Source organism: Perca flavescens, chromosome 3, assembly GCF_004354835.1.
Source record: "Perca flavescens isolate YP-PL-M2 chromosome 3, PFLA_1.0, whole genome shotgun sequence".
NCBI lineage: Eukaryota > Metazoa > Chordata > Actinopteri > Perciformes > Percidae > Perca > Perca flavescens.
The window spans coordinates 14,595,782-14,618,298 of NC_041333.1; the positions used below are offsets into that span (position 1 = coordinate 14,595,782).

A 22,517-nucleotide genomic window follows, 5' to 3' on the forward strand; every position below is an offset into this window, starting at 1 on the left:
TTTAAAAAAATACTTTAAGGACAGATTATTAATATTTATTAATAAGTACATCAATTCTGTCAAGTATAGCTATTAAAAAATGGAAGAAGTTGCTGCTGAAGCATCTGTATCTGCAAACCTAGACTTCACAATTAGAGACCTTGAGCTCCTCTAATGCTACAGACACTTAAAGTCTGAGAGTGATTGTGGTGGCGTGTGTAATCCAATACTGCCAGACCATGACGGCAGAGCCAATGGTTAACACTGATGGCTTTCCATCTATCAGTTTGCACTTAAAAGCATAACATCCATGTTTAAAACCCACTGATGGTACTGATGAGATGGAGTATGTGACCCTAAGATTCATGAAGCCGTATAGGAGTACTCACACCATAAGAGGTGTGAATGTTGTGTTTCACTCTGTCCTTTATAGTCATCGCAGTTCATTGTGAACCAGCTCCTATATCTAAGCTGTAACAGTGGGTTTAGGAGAGCACAATGGGCATAACCAGTCACCTACAGTTCCCAGCATGAAACTTGAATCAGATAACATACAGCTAGGACATCCCTTGGCAGGGAGAGGACAGCGATATAGTTGATTTTCTTTTCCCCAAAATCCACATTATAAATCGGACACACACACACACACACACACACACACACACACACACACACACACACACACACACACACACACACACAAGCAACCATAGAATCTGCACCAATGATCCTGTTATTCTATGACTCACTGGACCAAATAATGGATCAACTATAAAGGTCAAATCAATGAGCATTATCCTCCTTAAATAAATAAATAAATTCTACATTATATCTTGGAAGTGTATTAGGGAGCCGCATTGTTTGGCCATCAATCTAATATACGAGACCTTGCAAGTCATTGAATATGGAAATAAAGCTCTGCAGTTTAATATGAGTACAGTTTCTGTTTGGTATTTTGTGCTGTGTAGTTTCAAAAGTATGAAATACTTGCATAGTCTGTTTATTGTTCAGTAGCTACCACTGAGAATCAAAAGTCTAAAGATTGGCAGTCTAAACGTGACTTTTCTATTCTTAATCTTCAGATGAGGATCAAAATGTCTAGTGTAAAATGAAGAATCGGGTAAGAATTACACAACATAGGTTTAATAAATAAAAATTTTCATTATCAAAATGCTAAAAGTCCTCGTCCCACACACATACTGAGATTGGGTACAGTGTGCATCGTATAGTGAAAGAGGAAGTATGAATACAACACAATTCATTTCTATTCTATTTTTCAATGTGTGTGGCCTCTCTCAGTGGTAATGCATGTGAAACCTGACTCCTCGCTGATAAGTCTTTTCATAGATTAGTGGCGTTCGGTCTGGATGACTATGGTGTATCTCACAGTGAGTAGGCTTGGAGAGAAAGCAGAGGCAGGGAGTAAAATATGAAAAAGACAGTGAGTCAGAGAGAGGAGTAGCTAAAAAAAAAGGCAACGGCAAGAGAGAATGAACCCATTGATAGGTTTTCCTACATCTACCGTTTTCTCTGATGTTTCATCTGTGGCCACTCACAGTTTCAGGGATAATGCGGATCAATTTCTACAGTATCTGTCCACATCATTGTTATATGGTCTAGCAGTGTTTTTCAGAGAGCCCTGAGACAGATCTTCTCCCTCATTCGTCCCTGCTGAGCCACTATATGAGATAGATAGGCTATAATGGTTTGCTGATGTACTGGCCTTCTGCCAACCAGGGGGTGGAACTGGATGGCAAGCGGTTGGTTTCACACCTCAGCAGAAAAGGAAATACAAAAATTACTCAAAGAAAAGCACATACTGTAGATATATTGGACTCTAAAACAAATGCACCCAGAAATACCTCCTGGGTGCGTGTGCAAAGCTGAAAAAAACATGTCAAAGATACTCTATGACCTTTGTTTAAAACCAGTGAAGCATCAAGATATTAAAGGAATACAAACAAATAGAGAAAGCATTTTAGGATATTTCTGGCTGAATATATACAGTTTACTGACATTCTTTTTAGTGTTTACAGAAGGCAAAGTTTTGAATATATAAACTGTAAAAAATATCTATCCATATAAAAACACAAAGTCAAGTGTCAGTCAACATAGCTGACAAAAACCAAAGCAGTACATTTGTGCACGACTGAGTATTTCAAGTTGATTTTGACAAATGGAAGAAAATAACAATCCACTTTAAACTTGACACACTGAAATCACTGAGAAGACGATATGACAGAAAGCTCATTATGGTGTTGTTGCTGAGAAATATAGATACTTTTATCCAAAGTCAAATCATCCACCCACAGTAACAGAATGACAGTGTTGTGCAAATGTTTTCCATTACACAGCATATGCTACAATATTGTGTCAGAGTCAAAGTCAAGTGTCATATTCTTCATGGCCGACTAATCTGCACATCTCCAAATGTTGCCATTTGTTTTTACTTGAAGTTAATGTACTTGTAACTAATGGTAGCCATTACGCCTCAAGTACAGACAATTTGTATTACTCTGAGGGCGAGCCAAACCACTTAATATTCACCAAATGTCAAAAACACATGGGAATCAACTTCGGCAAAAGCGGATGCTTCAGAGAACATTAACGTCGCGAGGCCACGCTGTTCCTCAAAGAGGCGTTCGCAGCTTTCTCTCTCTCTTTAGACAACTCCATCTCAATCTTCGCCTGGATTTTCTCCCAGTCCACCTCAACCTGGCAGAGAGACAGAAAGACAAGATGAGACGTAATTAGATAAGACACTGTATTTTGCTTTGATCGGTGTGGGATTGACAAAGCGAAGCAGCTAAATTAGTCACATTTCATGATAAGGCCGGGATCACACTGGATACCTGAAACGTGTGGTGTGTTTTAATCATAAAATAAAATGGAAAATCAGTTTTATTTGTATGGTTAATACTTTTCCCCTTCTGATCCTGTTTGGAGTGAGGCTTTTTTTTAAGTAAGCGACATCCCACTAAAGCTCCTCCAAGATTCAACAGCTCCGGCAGTAGACAGCAACAACAACTTCTAGGCTTTCCTCCATTTTTGGTTTAGTTCCGCGGGCTCTTCCGCTTCGACAGCAGAGAAAAAGCTGAAGTGAAATTGAGTGTTTATCCCCTCAGAGTTTTGCAACTGAAGGCACTCATGAGTGTATAAGCAGAGCGTAGGGAAACAATTAGAACAAGACACCCTCCACTGCTAAAAAGGCTTCCAGTGTAATTGTCCCCCAAATCAATTAATGCAGTGCAGTGCCATCCTAACTTACCCCTTCAGCGTACTGGAGGAATCTCTTATTGGTCTCCTTCCTGCCAAATGTCTGTAGGAATTTCCCTCTATAGGCCAGCACAGTGTCCACATGAGTCTTGTGTTTGACTGCCAGCTCCAGTGCCCTGGATACAAGATGACAAGATGCAGATACACATCCATCCTGTACGGACAAACATGCTTCCTCCTAACTCTCACCTAAACCTCATTTTGAGTGAGAGCCTTACGAGGCATCCTCCAAAATGACTTATCTCTCCTTCCAGCTGTACATTTGTACACACTTTCACACAAACACTTGAGTTGTACCTCTCCCAGTTGAAAAGGTCAATGCTGACTCGTATGGCCTGGTAGATGAGACCAGCTTGTAACAGTATGGCCTCAGCCTCCTGGACCTGACCGCTGAACATCAGCATGTGGGCCAGAGACGACTCCTTAGATGGCTGCTCCTTTATGAAGTTGATGTACTGCACCCTAGGTAACTGAAACGAGAAAAGGAGAGGATTGTGAATATAATACTTTTTAATTAACTCTTTAATTAAATCGTTGACTAACACACTAACATTGTGTGTGTGTGTGTGTGTGTGTGTACTTCTGTTGTAAGATTTGACTATAAATTCAATTGAATTAGCCCTTAACTAATGCCCTTACCTCTCCAACGGCAGCATAGGCCATCTCGGCCGTGTTCAGCTCCCTGTTTGCCATTGCCATACCAGCAAGACAGGCCCACAAAGATTGGTCCTGTAGATGTGGGGAGCAGAGGCAGTGAGCATCTTTCCATACACAAGATCAATGGATTTAAACAAATGTGTCACCACTTTATTCTATGCAGCTGCATTCATTAAAATGAAGCCTTAACCACCAATTGGCCAACAGTTGAGCAAACTTACACTGGAGTCACCACTCTGTAATTCCCCCTTAAATCAATCACGACAAGACAAACCGCTCTAATAGGAAACCACTGCTGGAACATCTTCCTTTGGTGTGCCTGTATCATAGTAAGATTATGAATGTCACACTCTTGTATGTTATGTATGCCTGTTTGTGTAATGGCTCTAAACTATTATATGTGTCAACTCCTATCAGGTCAGGGCTTACTGACAACGACTGCGATTCTGGGAAAAGCCGTGATTCCACCAAACTCTTACCAGAAGTCGAGGGGAGAAAAAAAGCTCTTAAAACCGCCTCTCTCTCTCTCTCTCTCTCTCTCTCTCTCTCTCTCTCTCTCTCTCTCTCTCTCTCTCTCTCTCTCTCTCTCTCTCTCTCTCTCTCTCTCTCTCTCTCCGCTCCTTCTGTCCCACCCTCCTCTTGCTACTAGCTGTCCACTTCTCCAGGAACGTGGTTATTGCATCATCGCCCAAGCAAAGACACAGTCCCAACACTGCATTCAGCGTATGTGTGTGTGGATATGCATGTGGAGAGTTTACACATGCATATAGTGGAGTGTGTCTTTATGAGTGAGGTCTATGGGGGCTAAATCCGGTAAATGGTGTCACCAGGCTAATTGAAGGCTAATTAAAGCCTGCTGGTCTGGTCCCATAAACCTGTTTACTACCTTCTCATTTCAGACTCTGTCTTGCTCTCTTTCATAAATATATACATACATGCGTGCATGTGTGCGTGCAACACACACCACAGGAACCTGGACTGTGCCAGAGCCCTAGACTGCGGGATATGTCACACTATGTTTTTGGTCTAAACACAAATGGAAAAGAGAAGAAATGTTATGCTAAGAAGTAATGCACAGTGTGATTTTGTTTGGGTATCTTACAAGAAATGGGTATACAAACACACTAAGACCTGAATGACGTCACAGCAGCTTGAACATTTCTTCACTGGCACAATTAGTAAATATTAACAGAGATATGCTGGTATCTTACCTTGGCGAAGCGGCAGAGGCGCAGCGCATCCTCCCAGCGGGCAGAGGTGCTGTATTCGTGCAGGAGGGCTGGGTACGGAGGCACACAGCTGTACACCAGTGAACCGTCCCCTTGGCGTAACGTCACCTTGGTGCCAACATAGCTCAGAATATGGGGTGCATGGCTGAACTCACTTTGCACGCACGCACACACACACACACACACACACACACACACACACACACACACAGAGTTAACAAAACATTAAAACACATCCTCAGAGATTTTCTATCACAGAAAAGCCAGCAAGGAAAGTTTTCAGTGTTTGCCTGTTAGCAAGTATTGATAGTGGCTGTGTGAAAAAGTATGAACGCTCATCTGGGGGAAAAAGGCTGACTGTTCAATCACATATACTGCATATAGGGCAAGGGTAATGCTATATGTTATACCTAAGTTAACATTTGAACATGTGTTGGAGGATAATGGATTGTGCTAATTACTTATTAATAAACTTATTGACCATGCAGTTTTTTTTCCAGTTTGCATATGTGTGCATGTCAGAATTTCTAATACAAAGAGCAATTTGTGGCAGCCCATCACATTTGCAATTTAGCTGAACTGACATACTGACAGTGCTGTCTTTGTAACTTGCACTGTACTTGGTTCAACCTGTATTAGCCTGTATTAGCTCTTGCCACTTGGTATCTAGTGTTCCCCATATGCACATTGCATAAAAACAAACTTTTAATGACTCCCATGATCAAATCTGGCTGCTGCAGCACCAAAACAGTAAAAGCAAAACAAAAAAAAACCAAACTGAAAAATAGAAACTCAAACTAAGATTGTGTGACCATAAGCAACCTACAGTTGCACAACTTGATCCTATTAAGAGCAAATGTATGTCTGAAAAAAAAGTATGATTCAGCATTGGAAGAGTAAAAATGAACAACAGCAAGCCATAAAAACAAAACTGTGTGACCAAATGTTCCGATTACTGTAGCAGAGACAAAAGTAGTCCTGAATCGCCTGTAAAGACAGTGCAGGCACTCTGACTGAGGCTCCTCCTGTAATGGGCAGGAAGCATTGTACAGTCTGACAGCTGCTGGCAAAAAAAATAAAAATAAAAAAGAGTACCTAAAGGGCTATGTGTTGTGGTCTATCGCTCTTCTTGGCTCCTCCTTCTTTCTTAGCCGTTTATGATAAAATGCCAGTAAATAAGTGAAAGGAAAGGACTGCACATGTCTACCTGCCATCTTTTATGTACAGCGTTTTTGGCAGCAGTTCCTTGTCAGTGAAGACAGCACTCGGGTAGTACCACACTGTGAACTGGTTGTCTTGGATTCCACACAGGATGTTAGCAGCATCATTCCATGCCATACTGTGAACCATGCTACCTACAGGACACACAGGAGCACACACACAACAATCATGTTCATCCAATGTTAGCTACACTTGTGTGTAAAAACAAAGAGAGTCACTAAACATCTTCCCAAGTGAGTTCCCTCCTCCCTATCTCACCAATTTTGCAGATTTTTGGTTCTCGCCCCAGATGACGCACAGAGGTCAAGTAAAGATCACGGTTCTTGTCTATCAGGGCAATCTTCCTTTCAGTGGATGGGCCACACTGGTCCAGAGCTATCTCCACCACCTCCAGCTACATATGAATAATGACACACACAAGCACACAAGGTAAGAGGGAACAGTTGAGTGAATGATGGAGGGATGACAAAAGATCAGGAAAAGAAAGGAAAAGGGAGAGAGCGGTTTGTACCGTGACCCAACAGAATTTTCTGCCAAGTGTGTGTGTGCATATATGAGAGAGATAGAGAGACATTGAGTGTGTGTCTGAACTTGTGTGTGAGCGAACGTGTGTGCGTGTGTGTGCGTGTGTGTGTGTGTGTTTTTGTCCAGAGCCAGCTGGCTTCGGTGCAGCGTCTTGGAGCTGTGGACTACTGGCAGACAAAGCCATGCTGACAAACAGTAACTACTGTTACCTCCACTTCTTTTCCTTCTCATCTAATTCTTTCCTTCTTTTTGTCTCTTTCCCTCTTAGTTTGACTCCAAAGCCCTTCCCCCATTCTCTTCTTGTGCCTTTATTGTCTCTCTCCCTTCTGGATATGGGTTAGTATATTCTTTAGCGCAGACGCTCCCTCTGAAAAGACTGTTCCCCCTTAGTCTATTTAGATGAAATGTGGCCTGTTGAATCCTCATGGCCAAAACAATTAGCCACTAAAGCTTAAAGGTTACAGGCAAAAAAATCTGCATCCTGATCAGATGATTTATGTAGAAGACATGTAAAATAAGGAGCAGCATCAATCTTATAGCGCAGGCGGGTTCTAGCTAACGCAAGTATTATAGTATACACATTTAGGGAAAAATGCTATTGCTGGCTATAGCAAATACAAAAGGTGCACAATTTTGAGGAGGTCGTATGGCCTGACACCACCACAGATATTGGATTAAAAAAAAGGCAATTTTGGTGCAAAATTATGTTAGTAACTAGTTTAGTGTGTGTTGCAGTCGCTGTTTCTATGGTGAGAAGTATCAAGAGCTCTGATGCCACCTTATCAGTTTGATGATGCAGGTTATAAGTTATTAACATTTATTACATTCCTCACAAACAACCAGCTGACGTTTTCTTTGTCGAATCTGATTGTTAAACATCTTTCACCCGACTATGTAAAAATAAATAATACATATGGTATTGAAAATATAATTTGAAATAATTAGCTTTCTCCACAATAATAAGTCCATGTCATAAATGCCTGGGCTGTGTATAATAGTGTAACTAGTCTCGCTTTGCCAGACCTTCCTCCACAGCGCTGGGTCTGGCTAATTCACACAGCATTCCGGGAGGGGAAAAACATGCTCTGGTTTATTGGCTTGTCTTTAAACCAATCACAATCGTGTTGGGCGGCGCTAAGCACCATACAGAGCAACGGTGCCTCCGCAAAATAGCCTCGGAAAGGAACTAGTTTTGGTGAAACGTGTACGTTCAAAGGTTGTTTTAGTCGTGCAACAGAAAACTGAGATTGGACAGATAGTCTAGCTAGCTATGTGGATTTACCCTGCAGAGATCTGAGGAGCAGTTAACCATAGTCCTCAGAAATCCAACGGAGTTTAGAATGCCAACACAAAGAAAGTGGAAGGTAATGGACATCCGGCCTAAAAAAAGGGCCAGCGAAATTTCCAGCAGCACCTGAACAATCCTGGACGTGGAACGTCATCGATATAGACTACAGTGGAACTAACCAAATGAGTCTTCACTGTGCATGAAGAAATATTATACTAACACTCAGGCAGGTTGTTATAATTTCATATTGTTATAAACACATAATAAAACACAATACACTAGCACATTCGGACTAGTCACCGTGACTATTTTAACACCAGTAACATGACCAGCTGATCCCAGCGCTGTGCCGTAGAACTGATCTAATTAGCAGTGAATGTTGTAGCAGAAAGTCTTTCATTTTCTTCCAGCTCTGTCAGTCCTTCACGCTCTATATTAAATCATGAAACTGGTCAGACATTTGCTATAATGTAGGTGAAAGGTGATGCCGGACAGCATATCAATCTACACAATGCGGTGCAATGAACAATGGGATCGGAGCACTTCCTTGTTGATGAAACACTTGAATAAATATACGGGCAAAGGGGTTACCCACCTTGTGAGTCAAAGGCTTGCCATCGCCGAGGGCTTTCCCGGTCAGGCCGTCAAAGAGAAGGATGACTGGTGAGGAGAATGTCAAGAGAACAAGCTTTTGTAAAAGCACAGTCCATCTTATTCATAGAATGTTAGTGGTGACAGCAGCCACCTCACCTTTTTCATCACTCTTGTCTCGGATGGCGATGGTGTCGTTACTAACTGAGACACCTTGGGCATTTAGGATGTCAGCTCTCATACCCGGGAACTTGGGGGAGGATATCAATCGACCCTCGTATGAGAATATATACAAGCCTGCTCCATCCACTAGCAGAAAATGTCTGGGTGGGGGAGACAGCAGAATACAGTAGATAAGAGCGGAGTAAGTGTACTATATATATATATATATATATATATATATATGCAAAAAAAAAAATATATATATATATATATATATATATATATATATATATATATATATATATATATATATATATGTTTTTTTGCAGGCAGGTGAGATGGCATGGAGAAGGAAGAAGGGGAACAAGTAAGGATATATGATACAGTAGATGTTAAAGAGTCTACAACAGTTAATCAACTGACACAAGCAGATCATTTAGATATGTCATGCACATTAACACAGCATTGACTTACGCAGCAAGACTCATCCAACTCAACTGTGATTTCAGAATGCCCAGTAATCTATTTAACAAGAGCTGCTCCATACTAATTTAATTTCCCCCATGGTTTCACTCTCGGTCTTATTGTATGACAGGGCAGAACCCTGTGCTGGGTGGAGCAATGAAGCATTAGAGAAGCTGATAGACAATCCAACAGCCTGTTCTCTCTCTTGTTGCACTGCTCCTGGAATAGAGAGACTCACTTTTCTGCTTGCAGGATGAGGCTCACTGTTCCCTCCTTCAGGTCAAAGATGAGGGGAGTGTTCCAGTTTCTTGAGCTGGCACAAACGCAAACGGCAAAATCTATGAAAACGCAGCCCTCTAATAACACAGTGCTAAATCTGACATATGTGCAGAGGTGAGAAGACCAACACAAAAAAATGTCAATGAAATTAGAGGGGATAAACATACAGATAGAGCATGAAGAGTGCAGTGATAGAAACATACTGACAAAAATGATAATTAAAGAAATAGAGTTGAACAAAAAATGCCCTGACACAGACTTCAAACTTTTTTGCAAAGTCCTCCTGTCATTTGTAAAAAGTGACTTGGCAGTCTGTGTTCTTAATCCTGCCAAGTGAAAAATAAAAAATGACATGATGAACCTACCATTTTTTTTAAACCTACACAGAGGTCATCTGATAACATTAACCTAGTAAGAATCAGCATTTTAGCCCCAGTCTTTACATATTAGGCAACCCTAAGCCCATGGCCCATATTGTAAAACCCCCAGCAAATTGGATTCAGACAAGTATAATGATTGGCAAACAGATGATAATGAGGAAGTGGAAAGATGCAGAAGTACCGCTGTTTCAAGACTGGCTTACAGAGCTAGGCAAAGTAGCGGCTTTTGAAAGAATATCCTATAGTATAATAAATGACATTGATAAATATAATGAGAAATGGGGAGTGTTTTTAAGATTGTATTCATTACATGGTTGCTAGAAGCTATGTGTATACACTCTGATCATTGTGGCCTGTTCCTGGGGAGCTATCATGGAATTGAGGGTGGAAGTGGTCTGGGTGCAATGCAGGGGTCTGTTTGTTGGACTACCTCAACCTCACATTGGACAATGAATGGGTACACAGCAGTGTTTTGGTGGTCTCCTGGAAGGTCTGCTTGACATGTCGTGCTTGGTCTAATTTTTCTCGTCATGGACTGTCTATTCTATTGTATTTTTATTTTATTTTTTTTAAAGCATGGTTCTGTCTTTTTTTTTTATTTTAGTGCCCTCACTGATGTTTCGTTACCAACACAATACAGTTGTGTGTTTTGATTTTGCTTGTTTGTTTGCTGTAAAAATTGAAACTTAATACAAAATTTGAGTCTGAAAAAAAGAATCTGCATTTTAGTAAGACGCAGTTGAAGTTGTTTTTTATCACCATCATTCTTTGACCAAATTTTAGGTGCAACTTTCAGAGGCTTATCTAGCTACACAGCATGGACTCTCAGTATATTTCAGTTGGATCTGAAGATTATCCTCAGGATGGATTTGGCCAATAGATGTAAAAGATGAGCATGTGAATAAGACAAAATGAGAATGTTCAGTCCAGTGTGAATAGGGGACCACAGGAGACAAGCAAAGAAGGAGTGGGCTACTGACTTGTAGACATAGCACTGGAGGGAAGTGGCGACCACTAGGTGACCGTATGCCAGAGATGTTTTTATGACTCTATCCCGAAACTCCAGTACATCCACTGCATCGTTCATCACATTCCTCACCTGAGAAAAAACAGGAAATGAGAGGAGGAAAAGAAGATGAGTTCAGTTAAAAAAAAAAATAAAAAAAAGAGAGTAGAGATGAATAAATCTCTCAGAACTGACTGAACGGGCATAAACTTTATACTACTGAACAAACACTTTACATTTAAAGACTCAAACAACAAAAAGGGAGACACTGGCTTCACCAACAGAGGGGTGAACACAGTCACGTACACATTAGACTGTATTTATTCTTATTATATACTGGAAACAGTCTCCAGTATGTCCAAGTATATGTAGGGCAACTGTGGTCGGAGAAGGCAGTTTTTACTGATTCAAGTGTGTGCGTGCGGTGGTTGCTACTGCTTTTTTCACCTGCATAGATAAATACTTCCCTTCAGCTCTCTCTGTGAATGAATGAAAAGGCCTTTTCCAGCACCAGGTGAAAGGTGGGGTTATTTTTACAGCTTTACAAATCTTCCTCATCTGCTCCCTCCAGCACGCCAAATTTACATGCAACACAACCAGGAATAAAAAACATTTGACCGCAAGGTGGTAAATTTAGCTGGCTGATTCACAAACCACTGGCAGATGTGCACTTTTAAAAAGGACTGCGAGGAGGAGAGGGGGAGGAGGGAGACAAAAAAGTGCCTGCAAGGCTGAAAATAAATGGCTGATGACCCGACTTTGTTTGGTTTACACAAACTGCACTTGGTAAAGATGTCTATGGCAAATGAGTGCATGTGTGTTGGCAGTGGCACGCATGCATGTGCGTGACCTTGTATCTGTAGGTGTGCGTGTGTATCCCTGTCTGGAAGTATACAAGTGTGTATGTATATGTACATTTGGGTGTGTTAACCGCATGTAAACGCTACCTTGTGGTTGGCATGACTTTAAACAGTAGAGACTGGGGGAGCGAGAGAGGCAGCTAGACAGGCTTGTGATTGTCATCGCAGGGCCGCACACTGGCACACTGGGAGGGTCCTACTGAAGTATTTGCTCCTCTGCATAGCATATTCACTCCCCTGTTGACGGTCTGCCCATGGCATTGCAGTACTTTTCGATTCTCTTGCTATGCTGACATTACATCCATTATCTTTCCTCACAAACACACTGATTTTCAGTGATATTTGTTTGATAACCCTTAAAGACACCTTCAATGTGTAAAACCATAACTTTTATGACGGACCAGGAATCAAGATGGCCTTCCAGCGTGATTCTTTAAGCATATACCTGCGCTGTTTGTTTAGCTGAAATTTACTAATAATGTATTTCTATTCGTTCTGTTTCTGTTATTGCTTTGTATATTATCAGTCTTTCATCACTTCTTTTTTCATCAAATAAACTAAAACTTCACAATGACAGTCATGAGTCACTGGGTTCGGAGACAAGTCTTAATTGACTTTCTTTAAGGTTAAAGCATAAACGTGAATTTGTGTGTGGCTCTCTTTGATTTGATTGGATTTATTTAATTGTAACAAGAATGCCTTCCACATGATAACAAGACATCAAATACAATCAAGGTTAAAAACACAATAAGGTCCAGGACTTATTTCCATTGTGGTCCTCAAACTCTTTTTACCTGCATAGTTCTCCTCTTGGTAAGGGTGATCACAAAGTTCTTCCACTCCCAATGCTGCTCCACCACATGGGCAAAGATGACATGCCCGTTGCCGCAGGCCCCAGCCAGCTGGGTGCCGTCTGCAGACCAGGCCAAGCTGAACACACTGCCTGTGTTGGGCTTCTCCAACGCATAGGACCACTGGAGGGAGGGGCATGGGGAAAGAGAAAGAGATGGGCGATAGAGAACAATATATGGTTAATGGCTACAGATATTTATCTACAACCTTAAACAATTACCTGGGGGGCAGCTTAGGAACTAGAAACATTGAGAAGTTTAGAGAAGAGAAGCTGTGAGAGTCAGGATTTATGTATGAGTGAGTGCGTATGCACATAATGTAAACTCTGCTAGAAAGACAGGGGCCCAGTCAGTCATTGAGCTGTGATGAACTGTGAGACACTAAAGTAGCGCTCGGCCCTGCCAAGTCCAGCACTCGCGCTCGTAAACATACGCTCTGCTATCCTCATCTATTACATACACGGGTGGAGGGGGGGGGGGGGGCATGGGAAGGGAAGGGGAGGGTTTATATACGAGCCCACAAACTGAAGCCAAAAACTGATTAACAAGACCTCTCCCTTCTTTTTATAAGAAAAGGTTTAAAAAGAGGTAGAGCTTAATGGGGACAGGGACTAAGTAATAGAAAGAGGATCTTTTATTTCTCCATGTTTGCTGTGCTGCATCAGCCAGACTCTGCACTGTTGATGACAGTCAGTGATGGTGAAAGACACAGCCGAGAAATATGCATCCCTTTACAGTATCTAAGACAAGAACACCTCTCACATTTTTTTTTTCTCTTTTTCCCTTTTCTCTATGTAATCCCTTTATTTTTTTCTGTTTCCAGTACTTTTTCCATCTCTCTCTACTGCATTTCCACACCCCTGTCCCTCAAGTCTTCTGTGGAGTATTACTACAAAAAAACCACAAATCAGTTCAGACAGTCTGGATCCACCAGCAGTTGAGCCGTTTTCTGATTAGCCGAGTAAGGTACACTAAATAAGTTTCCATCTCCTCCAAATATCATTTGTTGTGGTCCACTGTGCACTACTGCGATCTTTCTGTTATAACTACTGCCGACTATCTCACCCAATACCTCCCACCCACCACCACCACCGTCAACCCATGTCATCCTCTGATCTCACTCATGCCTTAAGCGCAAGTGGCTGACTGATCTGAGTCAGCTGTGATCTTTCACACAGATACATGCATTCACATAGTAAACTGCTTACAAAGGGAGAAAAGTGCTAATGTTAGCCTAGCGCTGCCTGCGATGGAGACAAGTGTGGTGCAGCAGGCCAAGTGCTGCGGTGAAGTTTGGAGAAAAGGCCTCAGTGTGTTCGCTGCCTCATACACATGCAGCTGCAGGATGTGAGGTGTGGCGTGAGGTAACAGTCGGCAGGCTACAGGTTACAGGCCCTGCTGCTTGGATCTCTCACCCTCTTCCTGATCTGTCTGCCTTATACACACACAGTTCAGCTGGTTGTGGTCAGCACCCTCCCAGCAGTTAATTTCATATCAGGACCCAAAATAGTTGCGGGAAAAAACAAGAGCTGTACAGTCATGCGGACAGGAGACAGTTTGTTAATGTGAAATTAATTGCTATTTACCTTCTTTTCCCTGAATTCTCGCTTTGATTTTTGCAGCTCCACGCTCCCTTACTTATAAATCCTGAAACCGGAATTAGCCTGCCTTTCTTTAAAATATATTCTTTATATGTAGATTATTTTTTCTCTTTTCCAAAGCTGAGAGAGCTCATCTATTCTTCAGCTAACATCTTGAGATGGCTTGCTCTGTGTTAAAGCACTCCAGGGGGAAAGGAGAGGATAGGAATGGAGGAGAGAGGGATAGATAGATGGAGGGTCAGAGATAGAGCTGAATGTATACACCAGACTGTAATGAAGCAGGACACATGATATTGGCTAGAGGGGCACAGCTGGATCCATGCTTACCTAATGCTTTTAACACATTGAGCCATTTGACTCCTTCTAGTGTGTGTGTGTGTGTGTGTGTTGGAAGCGGGGGTTGTCTTTGTGTGTGTGCAGTACATGCGTGTCTGTGTTTATGTTGTTTGTGCATGTGTGTGTGAAAGAAAGTATCGATGAGACGAAGACAGATTAAAAACAGTAATTGTAAGAATGGAAGAAAATAGGATCACACTACATCAGAGTAATTAATGTGTGTGTAGACAGGATGAAATAAGTGAGTTCACTTTTTTTCCCTTTCATGAGTGTCCAATGTCTGTTTTGAAGGTGTGTGTGTGTGTGTGCGCATGTGTGTAAAAGAGGTGAAAATCCTCTGGCTTGTCAGAGTTGTCAGCCAGTGTCTGACTATGGGACTATGGGGATTCCTATAGCTCTCCTGAGATGGAACGACTGGGCCAACAGAGGAGAAACCCGGGACACGAAAACCTTTTCCAGAGCAGCATACAAAATCCCTGCATCTCTCCTTCTTTGATTTACCTTTCTTTCATTTATTCCCTCTCTCCTTACTGGTGAAGAGTGTAGATGTTCTACCTAAATTAGCTGTATAGCTAACTCTGGTACAGGGCCTTAACTGTGCATGGTCCCTGACAAATAAACTATAAAATAAATAAACTAACAAGAAACTGGTAAGGAGAAAAACTTTATCATTTAGTTCTTCAATAAAAAAAAAATACAAAGACAAGAGAATCATCTTGTAGACATAGGACAAGCACATCCTAGTTACTTTGCTTGGTTTTAGCATGTTGAACTTCTGATTTATTCCCATCGAACTCTCCGTAATTGATCATTTTGTTTCAGTGTAGCCAAACACAATTTGTGACTACACTGAGACCGTTGATTAACTAACTATTACTATAACTATTTTATGTTAGCAATAGTGTCTTACAACAAACATACAATACATACAGGGGTGGCTGTGGCTCAGGAGGTAGAGTGGGTTGTCCTTTAATCACAAGGTTGGCCTCCTGTCCGCTTGTTAAAGTGTCCTTGAGCAAGACACTAAACCCCAAGTTGCCCCTGATGGGCAGGCCAGCGTCTACACGGCAGCTCAGCTGTATGTGTGTGTGAATGGGTGAATGAGAGGCAAATTGTAAAGCGCTTTGTCCGGTAAGGTATAAAGACGCTATATAAATGCAGTCCACTTACCATTGACAACACCTGTATTGTGTAATCGGCATCTATAATAAGCACATTTCTGCTACATAGTAGTTGACGATGTCTAAGCAGACGTATGTAATCATTCTGGAAATGCTATTTATTTCTCTTTTTTAACACCCCAAAGCCAGACTAGTGTTTTCAGATTTTTTTTTAAAAGGATGTTAGGCTGATGGAAAATAGGTGGGTGTGGGAATGGATTATGACGACGATAGCAGGAATGGAGGAGACAGGGAAACGGAAGAGCAGCAGGAGGAGGTGAATCAGTCAGTGGCAGTAGATTTGGCAACTGGCTTTATTGCAGCCAAAAGGGGTGGAACTCTACTGGATACTGAAAACGCTACCAGAAAAGGCTGGAAGGTGATTGAAGATTAGTAAGATATTACACAGCAAGATGAAAGAGCAAGCAGACAAGCAGAAAGAGTCTATAAAGGCCAAAATGAAGCTTTAGGAGGGGCTGTGAGAGGTGGGCCTGGGCCTTCATGTAGCTGGAGTCCACTCTCTGGTCACTGAACCCTGTCTATCCATAATGGGCAGCTTTGTGGCCAGAGAGAAGGTGGCAGACATGACGTGTAGTCATGAGCTCTGGGGGAGAGAGGGGGAGACCTCTCAAACGTACAATGAGCTTATACACACAGACTACGTATGTACATATAGCAGCAATGTATGGCTGTACATGCAAGTCTAGGTACACACTACAATTCAGACAGAAACACACACACACACACACACACACACACACACACACACACACACACACACACACACACACACACACACACACACACTTATACTTGTGTCAAAGACGTGGCAGGAGACCAAGGCTGGTAGTCAAACACGATGATCTCTCTGAGCAACAAGCAAAACACCCACACATGCATCCTGTGTGTGATGACATGCGTGTGTTAATGTGACTCAGACGCACAGACGTTGGTTGCATGTAGGTGACAAACCCTGGAGTGCTGAACTGGTAAAATTACCCTGTGGGATGCAGTAGTACCGCACAGAGTAATTTAATAACGCTGCTCTACCATCCTTCACCATATTTGGCTGGCAGTGTTACTATCCAGATTTTTGGTTTTGATTCAGGGGAAGACCAAAGTGATAATCCACAATCTATCTGCAACCTACAGGGCTGTTTCTCCCTATAGGCATTATGAGCCAAGAGGGCGCCACGTGCTGTGGAGTTTTTAATTACCAGAAGCGACAGCGACGCTGGTAGTTTTTTCACCTTGTGAGTCCGTTTGTGTGTGTGTGTGTGTCATCACGGCAAAATGTGGTCCTGGAGACACCTACTGTAGCAGGACCTACCAAACCTTGTGGACGTTTTGACACACAGCGATGAAATTTGGCATGATCCAACATTAATACTGTAGTGACACCACCATGTATCACTTCCACAAAGACGCCAGGCTGGGGATATTCTAACTACAAGTGACTTCAGGTCTTGGTCTACTAATTAAGAAAGCTATAACAAATTTAGCCACCAGATGGCAGGATACAGAAAAATAACAGATTAACCAAAACAAATGGCTCCTACAACATGCTATTGTACAGTAATTGATTTCATACAGTGATTTAATTATACATTTTCTTTATCTTTTATATCAATTGATCCAGATTCAGATTCCCCAGGTACACATCAACAGCCTGAAACCACCTGAGTTACTTTACATACTTACAGTATTAGCCATCAAGTGCACCACCAGTTCACCCAACAGGACATGAAGAAATTCCAGGTCCATCAACTCAACAGCTGCAAGCTACCTCAGATATTCATGCACAAACAAACCACAACCCACTCATCCTCCATCCAGTGCGCCGCCATATAATATAGAAAACAAAAGTATGCCAAGTGATTCATTTTAATTCAGGGTTGCCATGGCCAAGGGGGTGGCTATGGCAAAATGTTGCATAGGGCCCCAAAATGTTCAGAAACGGCCCTGCTACCAGAGGCCCACACAGACATGCTGACAGTTCTGCAGACAACGGCACATTTGCACACACACACAAGCATGCACGCACCCAAAAAAAACACAGCCAATCTACGAACACACAGCCTATTTAGAGCCTCTTTAAGGAGAGTGCTCCTCTCCCTCCTCCCTTCCTCCTGCATTTCTCAACATATGTTTACCATTAAGACTGGCAGGTGTTGTGGGCCTGCCCCTTCTTTCTATTGTTGCCCTGCAGCCTCAGCCAACATGGGGAGGCCTGCAAAAAGGTTATGTAAAAAAATGTCCTCCTCTCTATATAGGTACAACTAACTCTGCCCTGTTACTCTTTTCACTTGTTTCTTGTCTTTTAAAAAAAAAAAAAAAAAAAAAAAAAAAAAACCTCACAATTAAAGTGTTCCTCCACCCGTCTATTTATTATGAAATACTCATTCCCTATAGGCTTGAAAGGGGGCTGCTGAAAGTTGAAAGTTTGGTCTTTTCCACCGAACAGCAGCTGTGTTCAGCTTACATTATGTAGGTTACCATGCATTCCAATAATGACATCTTTTCATGGCAGAAAGAAAGTATAAAAAAGTCAAAGTATCAAGTTTGTACCTTGCACGATGTACTTTTTTCCGGTTGTCACAAGCTACTTAATTCACCAACTACAAATAGAAGCTGTGTATTTAAACGTATTCTGGCCAAAATATGAGTGTTTGGAACATATTGCACATGCAGCTGGATAGCAAAGATGTGCATTTGCTGTATGAAGTGGTATAAGAAGTTTCAGTGGACATTTTCATTGCTCATCATCATTAGAATCTATTGTAAGTGACAAGATGCAGACCACAGCCGATATACTCCTCCTTTTACATCCACCTTTAAAGGCTATAGGGTGTGAGTATATTAAATAGATGAGATTTTTAGTGGAGCACAACTTTAACTTTAGCAAACACCCTTATTTTGCCTGGTATATAAAATACTGACTGAAACGACACGCACAGAATAAGCAAAGCTATCTTGAAAACAAAGCGCTGAAAAAGAGAAATACAGAGAGTTAAAGGGGAGCAGGGGAAATACTAGATAAAGTTAAAGGAGAAAATGGAAATGTGTATCTATGCCATTAGTTTACCCCTCCCCCCTCTCTCTATCTGCACTACCTGAAACAGTGCTTTGGACTTCATGGCCCGCTCTGAGTGGAGTGGGGGTGGGTGGGGGTGGAGCTTGGGCCAGGGAAAGGGTTAATGACACATGTCTGGACTAATGGCTCCCAGTGGAGCTATCTGCTGATTCAGCCCCATTACTTCACAAGCATTAAATATGTCTGCCCTGACCGCTCTCTGCTCTGCCCCCCCAGTCCTAATACAAGTCAACAACATGCTAATCAGAAGAGGGGGCATGAGAGTTCCAGACTTTCTATGATTTTCTAGACCTTCATCTGACACTCCTGTCACACTGAAGTAAGCATCTAGGAAAAACATGTACCCGCCATTAGTGTTAATGGGTCAACCTGAGTCAGTGACCCTGCTAAAAACCTGCATTTTATGCAGCTGCTACACTACTGGGGCCTTGGTATAAAAAGATGAACCCAACGTGCATGTAGCACATATACAGTACTGTATTGAGTACATATAGTAGAATTGACACTGCACTAAATATTGGTAGTGATCTGTAACACTATCAAATTCCACACTTCTCAATGTTTTTCAAGTATAAGTCGTTACATGTTGTTGCATGACATTACAGTACAGACAAATCGGTAGTCTATAGTGTAATGTCCGCCATTTGGATCTCCTGTGTTAAGACAACATTGTGTCAGTCACTTTTTTTTCGGCGTTTATTTTTACAGGACAGACATGAAATGGGAGAGAGAGGGGGGAATGACACGCAGCAAAGGGCCGCAGGTCAGAGTCAAACCTCTATATATGGGCGCCCGCTCTACCAACTGAGCTATCCGGGCATGGAAACATGACAGTGACCCAGTATTTGCATGTGACCAGTGAACAGTGTGGTATGAATGGTCAAAAGAGAGTTAAACATGTTCAGTGAATGCTATGGAGATGCTGAATGACCCTGCGTTACTAATGATTAAAGATGCATATATCTGGTCAAATGTTAAAACTTTATTATATTGTATTGCAGACAAAGTATTGAAATGATAGCTTTTCCTAATATCGTTATCCCTATTTTTGACCATCTTCATTTTTGTTTTAACATGAAATGATCATTTTGCTCAAAGTGGTAAAAGAACTGGTTTATTTCATAATTACACAACATAACAGATATTGCCACAAAAAGCCCCCAGATTGTCCAAACCTATACTGCTGTGTACACTTTGTACATTGGTGAAAGGAGGGATACCTCCTCTGTTAGTTTATCACTGTGCTAGTGGGCTAGTGGGAGCTAGTGGGAGCCAACCTAGTCCAGGGTTAACAGTCTTACATAAATCAGAACAGATGGCAGACCTCTGCAAAGCCAGCTGGCTTCAGTTTTCCTGTGTGTCTGTTTGCAGGACATGACCTGGCAGCGCAGGTACAGAGTGTAACTCCGTGCACATAAACACAACACACATGTCTGATTGTAAAGGACACTAGACATATACAGGCATGTATCTAGCTATAAACAGACATATGATGTGCATATAAGAAAATGCTGACACAAATCTACTCTTCCATTCCCAAACCAATTATGTAAGATGGGAATGGGTTTGAGAGTGAAACTAAAAACAAAGTTTTTTTTCTTTTCTTTTCTTTTTTTTTTTTAGGAGAGTAGGAGGTGGTTTTGGATGAGGGTTCATCAATCTCTCAGCAGATTAGGAGGCCTTGTAAATGTCAGTTTGCAGCGACCCCTCCATGGGGGATGAGATTCACTATTAGGATAAGGACAAACTGGGCCTATGTCCAGGACTGGTCAGACCTGTATGTGTGGGAACTGCTCTGGCTGAGAACTGCCATCTAAGATGGACTAAGCAATCCAAAATCACCACACCTTTTCTAGACATGAAGCTGTTACTATGCACCAAACTACATGTAAATTAATGTGTATGTTTAACTATGGAGTTACAGTTTTACTAGTCTACTACTACTAATCATATTTGTACTGCAATGCCACATTACTCTGTATTTGATGTCCTATACTGAGAAGTCTACATTTCTATTTAAGTAGTCAATATGCAACAATGCTACCAAGACAGTATTCATAGTCATTTATGTAACATGTGTGCACACGCAAGCATAGATACATAATTTTCATGAAAGATTGCTAAGGTAAATTATCAAGATGCTCTTTGGGAGGAAAATGAGGCGCATCTAATGCGCTGTGCTTCATAATAAAGCTTAACCCCCTGTATCACATTACATACTACCAAACTGAAAGAGGACTCAGGACATAAAAGAGCTACTTTTCAAATGTTCCACGACCACACATAATCTAAGTTTCTATGATCATACTGAGATTAACACGCATGCACACACACGCACACACACACCTTATGCAACTATACTAAATGTATTGGGATGGGAGATGACCTTTGATGCACTACCTCAGGCAAGTTTAAAGAAATGAGCAGTTCAAGTTTGTGGGATTTTTGTTCACTGTCAGAGGCACATGTCGAACAAAATCAATTATTGACTTCAACAATAACATCCGGCAAGATACAGTACACTTCTGTGTACTATCCGGGTCTTCATTTCCCCAAAAGTTGTCCTCTTAGCTGGTTGGCTTCTCAGCCTCTTATTTGCAAAGAAACTGTGTGCTTATGTGCATGTGTGCTTATGTGCAAGTGTGTATGTAAAAATAATGTGTAATGTACAGTGCAAGATAATCTGTTAATACATTCTTATTTCTTATTATAGAGTTATGGCCTGGAACATAACACAATGTAAAGTTCCAACCGCTAAAGTATTAAATATACATCTAGGCCCTGACACACAAAGGAGATCGTTGGCAGTCAGTCATGGATTGGCGTCGGCACGAGGTATCTATCTGATTGGCTATTCAGCTTAAGCGAATTAGTACACAAGAAGACAAACGACTGTGAGAACGCACACAGATGGTTCCTTTAATTTGTCATCTTCATCTCATCTGAACAATCCAATAGAGCAGTCAAAACTGGCCAAAAATGAAGTTCGAAGGTGCGACTTATTGGAATAGCTATTTTTGCTCATTATGTAGCTACATGCGTTACATAACTAATGTTACTTGTGCTAGACTGACAAGTGAGCTCCCTAGCAAGCAAGCTAGCCACTAAATTAGTAAAATGGATCAACTTCATGTTTCATTCACATGCTCTTGTCACATCGTAGGAAAGCACATTGCTATTGCCAGATGAGTGACAACTGTCAATTGTTTGGCTCATTTTCTGTAACCAGTGTAGCATTAAGGTACCCTGAAAAGCCAGAGTTCTCACAAGAGCACAATATGAATTTGCTCAGCGAGTCACTCTGGCATTGAGTAATGATGCTCATTAACTATGCCCTTGTACCCCTGCTGCACCAATCACATCGGTGTATCTGATACAGGCGGGCCAGAGGTGAGCTAAACAGATGACGACAGTTTAATCTACCAGTTAGCTCCACTGGTAGCTAAGTGTATGGGGCTCTGGATATGTATTGTTGTGATTGGTCGTAGTGTTATCCAATTGCGTGCAGTGAGATTTTCATATGCATGCTTGGTGCCGGCCCTCGAGTTGGGCCATTT

The 22,517-nt window shown here is 41.7% G+C and overlaps 1 protein-coding gene across 4 annotated transcripts in view; it reads right to left on the reverse strand.

The window, feature by feature from the left end:
• Positions 1–1,100: 1,100 nt before the first annotated feature.
• The window catches only part of ift80 (intraflagellar transport 80 homolog (Chlamydomonas)), a 40,708-nt gene continuing 19,291 nt past the window's right edge, over positions 1,101–22,517 (reverse strand). For 2 of the 4 annotated variants that reach the window (XM_028574420.1, XM_028574421.1), the window contains exons 10-21: positions 12,713–12,892; positions 11,033–11,151; positions 9,632–9,706; positions 8,926–9,089; positions 8,771–8,835; positions 6,621–6,756; positions 6,349–6,496; positions 5,124–5,295; positions 3,895–3,984; positions 3,553–3,725; positions 3,248–3,371; positions 2,584–2,694 (exon numbers count right to left, since the gene is read on the reverse strand). In XM_028574420.1, the coding sequence (XP_028430221.1) occupies positions 2,584–2,694; positions 3,248–3,371; positions 3,553–3,725; positions 3,895–3,984; positions 5,124–5,295; positions 6,349–6,496; positions 6,621–6,756; positions 8,771–8,835; positions 8,926–9,089; positions 9,632–9,706; positions 11,033–11,151; positions 12,713–12,892 (1,557 nt within the window). Of the gene's footprint in view, positions 2,695–3,247; positions 3,372–3,552; positions 3,726–3,894; positions 3,985–5,123; positions 5,296–6,348; positions 6,497–6,620; positions 6,757–8,770; positions 8,836–8,925; positions 9,090–9,631; positions 9,707–11,032; positions 11,152–12,712; positions 12,893–22,517 lie in introns of all 4 variants that reach the window. The other 2 variants (XR_003692268.1, XM_028574419.1) reach the window with 2 other exon arrangements.